General features: G+C 41.6%; 1 protein-coding gene across 4 annotated transcripts in view; it reads right to left on the bottom strand.

Annotated features, from left to right (window-relative positions):
* DYM (dymeclin) overlaps positions 1-12236 on the bottom strand; it is a 254432-nt gene that overhangs the window by 142118 nt on the left and 100078 nt on the right. For all 4 annotated transcript variants that reach the window (XM_068422796.1, XM_068422795.1, XM_068422798.1 and 1 more), the window contains exons 10-11: positions 9735-9913; positions 2320-2445 (exon numbers count right to left, since the gene is read on the bottom strand). In XM_068422796.1, the coding sequence (XP_068278897.1) occupies positions 2320-2445; positions 9735-9913 (305 nt within the window). The remainder of the gene's footprint in view (positions 1-2319; positions 2446-9734; positions 9914-12236) is intronic.

Here is a 12236-nt window from a genome sequence, read left to right as displayed (position 1 = left end):
TTGGATGGGGCTGGGAGCAACCTGGTCTAGAGGAAGGTGTCCCTGCCCGTGGCAGGGGGGTTGGAACTAGATGATCTTTAAGGTCCCTTCCAACCCAAACCATTCTGTGATTCTATGAAAGTGGGGTGCTAATTACACTTACTCCCCATCACAGGATCTGTAAGAACCCACTACCCATACATCCATTCCCCAACAGTTCACAAGACAAGGTGCAATGCTCACATTTGTATTTTGATATCCACATATTTCTGGAAAGTTCAGGAATGCCATAGATAAGTAGATCAAGAAGGTAACTTTATTTTTTTAAAGTATAACAGAATGTTGTTTTTCTATAGATAAGAAATCCTTTCTATAAGGAATACTTTAGAGTTGGTATCACAGTCAGCAACTCTCTTGCCTGTATCATAGTTTATTTAGGTGACTTTTGGAGTGCACAGTTGAAGTTTTGAACAAGGGGAGATCTCCTCTTTCTCCTTCACTGCATCCAAACCCTCCACGTAACACCAAGATTTAGGAGCAGGAGGCAAGGAAAAGCCTTCAAATTCACTAAGAAAAGCACTGCAAGGGTAGAAAAACATTCTGCTCAGCTTCCAAGTTCGCTCTCTCCTTTGGCATGAAACATGCCCCCATCCATCACAGAATAGAGAAAAGGGTAAGAGAAAGAATAGTAAGAAAAAGAGGAGCACAGGAAGAAGAATTAAGGTTATTCCACATCTATCCTCTGCAGGGTCATAGTACTCCATTGGCTTTTGATGGTAAAAATTTCCTTTTTCACAGGTTTTTCTGCAGTAGGGCTAAGAGAAGTTCACAGAGACAAGCCTGCAGGCTCAGGCACTTCACAGCCACCTCTCACTACCTATCTTAGAAGCAAAACTAGCAAAACTCTGGCCACATAACACTATTAATGAATGGATGCTTCTCACCAGACACTGTGGAGTGGGAAAACACAACCAAAGAGTAAAAGAAAGAAGTAGTTAGTGAAAATCTGAAGTAAAATCAAAGATTAAATTGAGAAGAAAATGGAAGAAGCAAAGGCAGGACTGAAAAAAATCAGTGCAAGGTAAAAGGAACAAGGTGGGGTTTGATTTTGTTTTTATTAAAATGGAAGTATTAAACTAATATCCACATTGCAGAGAAAATACAACTATATTGGCAGGGATAGCTGCAGAAGCAAGAACAAACTGGACAAGAAAACTTGATTCATGTCTTCATTCCAGAGCTGGATCCTCGTTACCAATTTTAGGGAAATCTTCCACTTTTACTTATCCGGTAAGGAATTTATTGAAAGACCATGCGTAACGCCTTTAAAATGAAGAGTGACGGGGGAAGAGATTGAGGCAGGAGGGAAACCTTGTCTGCTGTACTCTAACCCTCAACAAGCTCAATTTATGAGAGCAGTTAAATGACTTAGTGATATGGAACCCAAAAATACACATCACACATCATGTCTGTAGGAGATAATTTGAAATGTCAAAGAATAAATGCTGTAAGTTTCTAGCCGCTTGGCACCAAGAAAAAAATGCCATTTCCCCCCAAAACAGGCTGAAATTTTACCTGGGAGAAGAGTTTTGTTTAGATACCTTGACACTTGATTCCAGCTTTTTCTATTTCATTAATTTCACATAACCCCAAAAGAGAGTTTCCATGTACCAGTCAAAAAATTAAATAAAATCAGTGCAGGTATCTTCTGCATTATCATAGCTTTAGAAGCTAGAAAACTAGAACGTAATTATCCAAGGTGTTCTCCAGCACAGAGGGTCAAGGCCCATCAAACCTAGTCAAAATTTGGACCATATTATACAGGTAACATAAAATTGATATTAATCTAGCAGAAAGAAAAAGAAATGCCAAGTAAGGAAGTAACATTCAGTCTGGAAAATAAAACTCCAACTAAAAGCTCCTCTCAGCTGCATTAAACTGGTTAAGCAAAGTTTTTTATGAGAAATAAAAAAGGTTTTCGTTTTTTTGTCTCTTCTAGCCCCTCCACTTCCACGGCAAACACTCAGTATCTTTGAGGAAGACTGTCTGGCTATTACTATGTTAATTTGTAACGTAAACACAAAAAAAAAAAAGACAGAAAAAGAGGTATATGCAGCATCTTCTCTACAAGAGGGAGTGTGTTCATTCATTTCACTCCGGAAAGTTCTGATATGACTCTTCTAACTCTTCTAGTCCTTAAGAAATAAATATGTACATGACATCAAATTTGGATGAACACAGCCTCTGCTGAGGAAACAGATACACAGATGCATCTTTATAAAAATAAATATTTAAATGAGTTTTAGAGCTGAGGAATTATTTAGCAAAACAACAACTCACCACTTCATGAATGGATCGGTTGAAGCCATCATCCTCTGTAAGGATCAGCAAAATTATAAGAGCCATGTAAACATGGTGTGAATTCCTTTCTTCAACGTGATACAGAATTTCAAGAATTGGTAGAACCTTTGGACAAGGAAAAACCTGTGTATTAGTTTAGTCGTTCAAATCTCTCCGACAATAAACAGAGGAGACTCTTAAATCTCCCGTGTATCACCCTGCCCTTAGCAATATCATACCAATTTCTCCCTCCGTAAATAACCACCCCTAAATAGTGACGTACGTCATTCAAACACCTTCCATCTGTTTTATTCTGTCTCCACAAGAAAGTCTAAACAAATCCTTTCTTGTGGTCAGACATGGAATTTCAACTCCTAATAAATGACATTTCCAGTCATACCAGTTACCATAGGCTCTGAAAGCTTCAGTTCCCCTCTAGACCATGGGAAAATAAAATTGTTAAACAAGATTTTCACATGTTCAAGCAAGAAAACAATTGTTTCTAACCATGTGTGCTAGCACAAGCCTTGTCTGAAAGGATCTTCCACATCAAATATAGCCAGGTACATTGGAGCTGAGATGCACAGAGGCATTTTGAGACCTGAAATTCAAATCCCATTTTGGTGTGTGGAGCTAATCCCCAAAAGAAAACGAGTTTGGGTTGTGTTAAAACTAGAAAAGGCTTGTTTTTCCAATTCTACATAATATGTAGCCAAAGAGAACTGACATTACGATGAGAGTTCAGCCCAAGGTCTTGCAACATTTCCACCAGGATGAACAGCTTAAGCCAAAGTCTTGAAATAATAATGAAAATGAGATTTCACTGCAACAGCAAGCATACCTGAATGCTAGTCTAAAGTTAATCCAGATGCAAACGTTGTCTCTCTACCAACTGAAAATTAGCTTTCCACTGGCTCAGTACAACGTGGCTTCCCCAGGCTGCAGAAATAGGCCTAAATCGCAAAATACCCTGGAAAAAGGAACTGGAGAAACCTTTCAGTTCCAAGATAGCGGATGAGATGCAGAATTTGTTCCAAGAAGCTTCTAGACACCTAAAGACTTGCTGTTTTTCAAAACAGGCCCGACTGCAGCAGGATGAATCATGTGAAACCTATTCTGGTGAGCAGCCAGGACACCGAGTGCTTCACCAGCCTCTGAAGTTACCAGAATGTTCTCTTACTATCAACCAGTCCCAAAACAGTTGGAACATATTAAAAACACACAGCAGTTTCTATTAAAACCAATGAAGTTGATGTAAATGTTGCAGGCCACAAAACCTTTCAACAGATGTTTCAGTCAGGGTCAACACAATACCACAACAAAGGCAAAGGGAAAAAAATATTTACTCATTGTAAACACCCTTCCTTTACCATATCACTTGGCAGTGCTGGGTTAATGGTTGGACTTGATGATCTTAACGGTCCTTTCCAACCAAAACGATTCTATGATTCTATATCAAAAGCTCCTTCACAAGCATCTCTCCTCAGTTAAAACTAGAGATGATGTCTGTTTTGTGAGTATTGGTCTTGAGAGTAAAGACCAAGTTTTCCTAGAGTATCTACTTAGCATATAGCAAAAAAAACCCCAAACGTAGTCCTTTTCCTTAGATGGGGGAAAAAGAAGAAAAAAAATCATTGCATTAGCCCACTGTTCAAATTATTTCCAGCTCAAATATTTATCACAGAATCACAGAATGGTTTGGGTTGGAGGGGACCTTAAAGATCATCTAGTTCCAACCCCCCTGCCATGGGCAGGGACACCTTCCACTAGACCAGGTTGCTCCAAGCCCCATCCAACCTGGCCTTGAACACTGCCAGGGAGGGGGCAGCCACAGCTTCTCTGGGCAACCTGGGCCAGGGTCTCACCACCCTCACAGCAAAGAATTTCTTTCTAATACCTCATCTCAATCTCCCCTCTTTCAGTTTAAAACCATCCCCCCTCATCCTGTCACTACTTGTCCCTGTAAAAAGCCCCTCTCCAGCTTTCCTGTAGCCCTTTCAGGTACTGGAAGGTGCTAGAAGGTCTCCCTGGAGCCTCATCATCTATTTTTTATATTTGATCATTTATATTGTACATAGCTTTGCATTGCATAAGCTGAAAGTCACTTCCAGGTCCAGGCGTTACGATAAGCTGTATATAGCACGTAGCAATATAAAACTACCAAAGAATTGCATTTACAGCTTGACTTTGCAGGGAGAACAACAAAAAGCCTTTCTGAAGGTAAGCAGGGGAACCACTTCTGAGTTTTTACAATAGCTCCCAAATACCTGTGTATCCCTTCAGAATGGCCCAACATCTCTCCTCTGTCTACACACATTAAAATTAGGTCAAACTACAGCTGAAAAAGTGCATTCATGTTCCTTAAGTGCTCCAAGCCCTAAAAGCGTGTTGCTGCAAACGACATTAAAAAAGGGTACCTTGACTCTGACATTGAGACATTATAGACATTTCCATGTGAGCCGATACGTGAAAGTACTTTTACTAAAGATTTCAGAGCAGCTACTGAACTCACTGAGGGATTTGGCTCCCCAGATCGCTGCATTCAGTCTTCCTGCCCCAAACAAACCCCAAAAGCTTTCAAAACCCCTTCCCATCTCCACTCCCCTGGCCACATTTTCTTTTCCACTCCTCTTTCAGACTTCTTACCATTTACATACCAGACCTAACTCAAGGAGGCAAATAGTAACTTAATTCTCTCTATTTGCCATTTCCAGATGAAAATTGAATCAATTCATACAGTTTCTATAACCCTTCCTCCTCTGAACACTTTTTCCTTTATATACTGATTGCCGAGGTACATATACCTTTAGGACAAGTATTACTGTTCTCAGACAAAAAATATTTGACGAAGCACCACTTAAAGAAAAAAAAAGAGTTAGAATAGAATATTAAATTAAAATTTTAATTATATTAAAATTTATCTAGAATTGTAACCAAAATGCATTTATACACTTTGATGTTACACATATACATGAAAACTATTATCTTATGCACTGGCATTGTCCAGCCATGTACTGAGAAGACAATAACCACTTCTTGTACTGCTGGCCCTTTTACTCACAGTCATTAAACTATTAAACTAGACTACTACTAACACTCCTCCATCAGGAGCAGCTTTTAACCGGCAAGACACAGCAACCACTAAAAAGTTACTTTTAAGCCCCAAGACAAGGGGCAGGTAAAAACACACACTGAAAATTGCAGGTGCTATATTCAGTCCAAGGTCAGGAACAGTTTCCCCAGCAAAGAGTTTTAAAATAGCTTGTCTTTAGCATATAATAAAATACAAGACTGCATAGCCACATGAGTAACCTGCTTAAGCCAAATCGATACCACAGGAAAAAAATATTGCCATACCATCAGTTAATATGAATACATTATCACATACATTACGTCAGTCCAGACATGTTGAGCAGCAACAAAATGTACAGCAAATATTCAACAGAAATAGCTTATTTCTTACAAGCAGGTGTCTCACTAGCATTTTTACCTGTAATATGGGTGTTAAATGCTCTTACAAATATACGAAGGCTCAACATTCTCCCATCCATGGACCACAACACTACACTTATGGAAAAAATTAGCTAATTAACCCCTGTTTCACCAGTTCCACCATGTCCTGGAGAATCCTTGCAAATAGTTTCAATAAGATAGCCACATTCCAGATGTGAACATCCCTAACAGCTTCAGATATTTAACTCATTTTATACAATCACATAAAGTGACATGCTATAAAAGTTATGGAAGACACACAAACATCCTATTCATTCTACCAAGCAGTCTGTTATTATAGGAGCAAAAAAGATGCACTGCCTTACTAATGATAAAGCACTATAAAGCACAGCAGAAGATGAATGTATATATATTTACATATAATTGACAGATATTTATATATAATTGACATAGGTAGATTCATACGCAAATGAGGAAACAAGGTGAGACATTATCTATTACAACACTTAACAAAACCACACTGAATCAATTTACAAATTAAACTGAAGTTACAAAAGAGCAAAGAGAGGTTTCCAAAACCCCCTAGGAAATGTCGCAGAACATCTGCTAGTGATGCTTCCTGGGCACCAAAACCGAGAAGTATTAAAATAAGGGGAAAACACAGCAAATGTGATGCACTGAGTGCAGCGAAACAGGAACAACCTGCAAAACCCCTAGAAGTACAAGATGAGCCCTCAGCTGACCTGATCTCTCATATAGCAGACTCTTATACTTCACCCAACTGCCTCTGTATGAAGAGGCCACTAACGTATGCCATATTCCTCCAAAAAGTCATCCACCTCAAAGATATCTATAGAGAGCACTGTTTTGCCTCTGAATCATAGAATCACAGAATGGTTTGGGTTGGAAGGGACCTTAGAGATCATCTAGTTCCAACCCCCCTGCCATGGGCAGGGACACCTTCCACTAGACCAGGTTGCTCCAAGCCCCATCCAGCCTGGCCTTGAACACTGCCAGGGAGGGGGCAGCCACAGCTTCTCTGGGCACCCTGGGCCAGGGTCTCACCACCCTCACAGCAAAGAATTCCCTCCTAATATATAATCTAAATCTACCCTCTTTCAGAATTAATTACCTTAACTGTTTTCCTCCCATATCTCTAAGTTGTGGGGTTCAACCTCCACGCTTCAGTTCTTATCACACCTCTCTGCAAGCAAAGAGTCCTTTCTCTTCAAGGCTTTCTCCTTCTGAAGGCACGGGGACATCCTAATGCTTCTCAAGCTCTTTTCTGACCAACTGAGCTAAGTTGGCTTTCTAAGCCTCTCACAGATTTATTGTTCATTTTAAAGCCAGAAAAAAAGTTTCTCTAGACTCTATTTTCCAATAGCCTGTAAATATTTTATGAAGTATGGTAGTACACCACCAGAATAGCATACAACATGTTAGCACCACTCCTGCAGTTGCCATATAGGGAAGGAAATAACCAGCTCCGTTACTCCTGCCCCTTCGTCTCATTTACAAGCCCAAGACTGAATTAGCCTTTTTTCACCACAGGGTTGTAATTAGGAGATTGTGATTTCTTTGGCCAGTAACCCTCTCACCCCCAATCCTTTCTGTGTCTGGCTCAGCCTGCGTTACTAGCGAATAAAACTGCTCTTCTCAGTTGGCCGCTGCTCATCCTTACCTACCAGCCTGCTAAAAACAAGAGGATTGCACAAGGATGTCAGTAATGGGTCAGTAGTGATCACAAAAAGCAACAGTACACACGAAGAGTAAAATAACAGCAGTTTCAAATGTTGGTACTAAAAAAAATAAATCAAACATGCTGTTGACTTTTCAGTGATGCTTTTCTCAATTTTCACAGCTTTTCCCACAAAGTGTTTAATATCGTTGATTATTTCTGAGATTCTCTGATTTTCTATATTTTTTTTTCTGAGGGGGAGGAAAGACAGGTGATAATATATGAAAATATCCCACATTGCAGAGGATCTGACTACGTGCATCTGGAGTTGTTTTGAAACATGCACCTCATGCTTCTTCTGGAAGTTTTACAATGTATCAGACACTATAACGACAGAACAATGCACACACACTTAACCTTTATTTCTCTAAAGTAAACTGATATGGTTAGCAGCTGTGAAACATGTCATATCACATACTAACAGTCCAGAAAATCAAATATGACCATTTGTTCATGGAATTCATGCAAAATGACTCAGCCCCCACCTAGATAATCTGCAGTGGACTACACAAGAGTTCACTCTTGAATCAATTCAATACCAACCATCACCTCAGTTTGCCAACAGTAGTCTCTATCAACTCTGATTTTTAGCAATACATCTGCTAGAACTTGGACCGAGACCAAACTCATTCCATATCTGCCGTCAAACAGGGAAGGGATTTAATTATCTGGCAAGATTTCAAACATTAAAACGGAAAGGGCTCTCTATTCCGTTACCGATTCCCCTAGACAGCCATTATCTTATTAAAGGAATGCTTTTTAGTAAGTAAGATTTGTTCAAGTGGTTTGTGACATTACTAAATGTAGTGGGGAGCATAAGCTAATTTATAACCTACAAAAACTGTACCAGGTGTCTGTTATATTGGCCACTAACCACAATCCTATTTAAAGCAGCTCAAAAGTCACTACAGTTGCATTTCTATAAAATCTGACAGCTGCCTCTTGAGGAGTTTCAGCCTCAGGTCAACCCTGTAAGAATTTGGCATATTAGTCAAGTTACAGCTTATTTTTGACCTGTTATCCACGTATGCACACAGTAAGCTTGTGTAACTTTTTGGCCTGAGTATCTAAAAACAAAAAATAAAATCATGAATAGTATGATATCTGCTACCAGTTTCTTTACACCATGCCCACAGGTCAGCAAGTTTGACCTGGATCAGGCAGTGGCACTGAGAAAGAGTGAATCAAAGACAGCCTGGTACCTTTATCACAGAATCACTGTAGTTTGGAATAATGTTTAACATCATCGAGTCCAACCGTTAACCCAGCACTGCCAAGCCCACCACTAACCCATGTCCCTCAGCACCACATCTACACGGCTTTTAAAGCCCTCCAGGGATGGGGACTCCACCACTGCCCTGGGCAGCCTGTGCCAGTGCTTGACAACTCTTTCTGTGAAGAAATTGTTCCTGATCTCCAATCTAAACCTCCCCTGGCACAACTTGAGGCCGTTTTCTCTCGTCCTGTCACTTGTTACCTGGGAGAAGAGACCAACCCCCACCTCGCTACACCCTACTTTCAGGCAGTTGTACAGAGCAAGAAGGTCTCCCCTCAGCCTCCTTCTCTCCACACTAAACACCCCTAGCTCCCTCAGACGCTCCTCATCACACTTGTGCTCCAGACCCTTCACCACCTTCCTTGCCCTTCTCTGGACTCGCTTCAGCACCTCAAGGTCTTTCTTGGAGTGAGGGGCCCAAAACTGAACACAGGATTTGAGGTGTGGCCTCACCAGTGCCGAGTACAGGGGCACGATCCCTGCCATACTCCTGCTGGCCACACTAGTGCTGATACAAGCCAGGATGCTGGTGGCCTTCTTGGCCACCTGGGCACACTGATGGCTCATATTCAGCCGCCCATCAACCAACACCCCCACGTCCTTTCCCACCAGGCACTTTCCAGCCACTCTTCCCCCAGCCTGTAGCGGTGCGTGGGGTTGTTGTGCCCCAAGGGCAGGACCTGACACTTGCCCTTGTTGAACCTCATACAATTGGCCTTAGCCCATCGATTCAGCCTGTCCAGTACTATCTTTTACTGCATGGAGATGTTTAGCATCATACTCCTGAGATGACATAATAAAAATGAATAAGTGAGCTAGAACTGGTGAATAAGTGAACCAGAATCTACTGCTCCCACCGCAGAACAGGAGACGCTGGCAGCTGGTGACACCCAAGCTTCCAGGACCAGCCCCTCATGATGAGTATAATGCAAGCAGAGCAATACTTACAAGATTTTCTATGTCGGTTCGTGCTAACACATATGTCCGTACGTTGCCATTTTGATGCAGAAGCATGTATAAAAGAAGAGTCGCTTGATCAGATTTCTGCTGCTCACACAAAGCTGTGTATAAACTGTTAAAATTAATCTGGAAAGCATGTGGATTTAATGATGAAAAAGCAGTGTTATCTGAAATAAAGAAATCAAAAAAACCAATCTTTAACAAACACATTTACCATCCAGCTATTTGTTAACTTCATAAAAATCTATGGTTGGAAATATTTTATACAGACACCACAGTAAGAAGGAAACAAAAATAATTCATGACTCTTATCACTGACAGTCAAAAACCTTAATAAGGTCTCAGGAAGCTTCAGTTGTGCCAAAAAGCTGAGGTTGTCCTCCCACACGAGCTCCAGTAAGACCTCTGCATCTCCACAAGACACTCAGCTTTTTTCCTAAAGCTACTCTGTTCATTCAAATGGCTTCCTCTGTTAGAACAGAAGGCAATCCCAGGAGCTGCTGCATGGAGGGCAGCTACAGTGTCTTATCTGGAACCCTCTACTCCGCTCTCGTGAGACCCCCCTGCAGTGCTGCGTCCAGCTCTGGGCCCCCAACAGAAGAAGGACACGGAGCTGTTGGAGCGAGTCCAGAGGAGGCCACGGAGATGCTCAGAGGGCTGGAGCCCCTCTGCTCTGGAGACAGGCTGAGAGAGTTGGGGCTGTTCAGCCTGGAGAAGAGAAGGCTCCAGGGAGACCTTCTAGCACCTTCCAGTACCTGAAGGGGCTACAGGAAAGCTGGAGAGGGACTTTTTACAAGGGCATGGAGTGATAGGACGAGGGGGAATGGATTTAAACTGAAGGAAGGGAGATTTAGATGAGATATTAGGAAGAAATTCTTTGCTGTGAGGGTGGTGAGACCCTGGTCCAGGTTGCCCAGAGAAGCTGTGGCTGCCCCCTCCCTGGCAGTGTTCAAGGCCACGTTGGATGGGGCTTGGAGCAACCTGGTCTGGTGGAAGGTGTCCCTGCCCATGGCAGGGGGTTGGAACTAGATGATCTTTAAGGTCCCTTACAACCCAGACCATGCTATGATGATGTACTGATTCATGTGAAACCAAAACTTCCAGGTTTAGTTCACTGGCATCAGGGTGGAGTTATCTCTTATCCAGTTCTTGGCATGAAGGGCAGACGTGCACAGGTCGAGACTATCAGTGTATTTTCAGTGAAACATAAGCATTGTCAGGACTCGAAAATTTTTTGTGGTGGGGGAGTTTAGTGTGTAATTAAAGCTATTTAAAACACCACGTCATATAGTCTAACGTCACTCAAACTAGCAGCAGTTTGTTCATGTCCACATTATAATCTGTGCCAGAGCTGGAAGTGACAATAAAACGGATTTCTGCTCACAGAACCTTTTCACAAGAAGCTTTACCGGTTTCAACAAAACCATCCATTAGCAAAGGTCTCTAACATCTAGGAATTTCCAGTGGAAATGGAAAAAGCAAGTGGGACAGTCAGTGCACTCATACTCATGTCAGAAAGCCAGAGTCATGTCCTTATTCAGCCTCCTGATCTCCCTAAGTCAGAGATGTTGCATTTGCTTTCTTCACAAAAAAAACCCTTTGAGAGTACAAGGCTTTGTTCCAGTGCAGAGCAGGTACATTTCTTGACTTCCAAAAAGCTTCACACAAACTTGTATAAACCATTTTCCTGTCCAGCTCTGCTCAAAAACATCCAACCAAAACACGCATCTTCTGTGAGGATACATGAGGTAGGATGAGTCTGCCTTTTTGGGCTGAATTATTTCGGCATCCTGTCAACTGAATACAAAGGCTATCTTTTCTGAGCACACAAACAAGCTATGCATGTTGAAAAATTACAGCAATTTTATGTGAAGATTATATTCAGGGAACAACAGCAGTTTGGATACTCTAGTATACTAAAGGTCTGGACTTCAAAATTTCCATATTACTATAAACAAGATGTCCAAAGTTGAAGAATTTAACTAAAATTCCTTAGTTCCCACAATAATAGACTACAGATTTCTGAATCGTTTATTGTTTATTAAAAATTATAGAATCATAGAACAGTTTGGGTTGGAAGGGACCTTAAAGACCATCTAGTTCCAACACCCCTGCCATGGGCAGGGACACCTTCCACTAGACCAGGTTGCTCAAAGAAGTTTCTTACCAAATGGTTTCTTACCAAACTGTCCCATTCTTCTGAAGAAACCTCTATACTGATCACACAAACACTCCCTACACCCACTGAGATGTGGGTGTTACGTTTCCCCCTGTCTTTTTAGCCCCTGTTCTTAGGAAAGCTTCTAAATAGCTTTCAGCATGGAAGAATGTGGTAGTTGTCACTTATTTTGAACAACATCTCCATCCTTTTTGGACGGAAAAAGTGCTTGGAAGACCTGCAGGAGCCCCACAGGAGCCCTGGCTCCCACTGGGTTTCTGAGGGCCCAGCGGAGACGACGTGCCGGGGAGCTGCTGCTTCTCTTGGCCTGG

The sequence above is a fragment of the Nyctibius grandis genome, chromosome Z (assembly GCF_013368605.1).
Source record: "Nyctibius grandis isolate bNycGra1 chromosome Z, bNycGra1.pri, whole genome shotgun sequence".
NCBI classification, from domain to species: domain Eukaryota; kingdom Metazoa; phylum Chordata; class Aves; order Nyctibiiformes; family Nyctibiidae; genus Nyctibius; species Nyctibius grandis.
The sequence above is the reverse complement of the archived record's forward strand: the minus strand, read 5'-3'. Positions and strand labels throughout refer to the sequence as shown.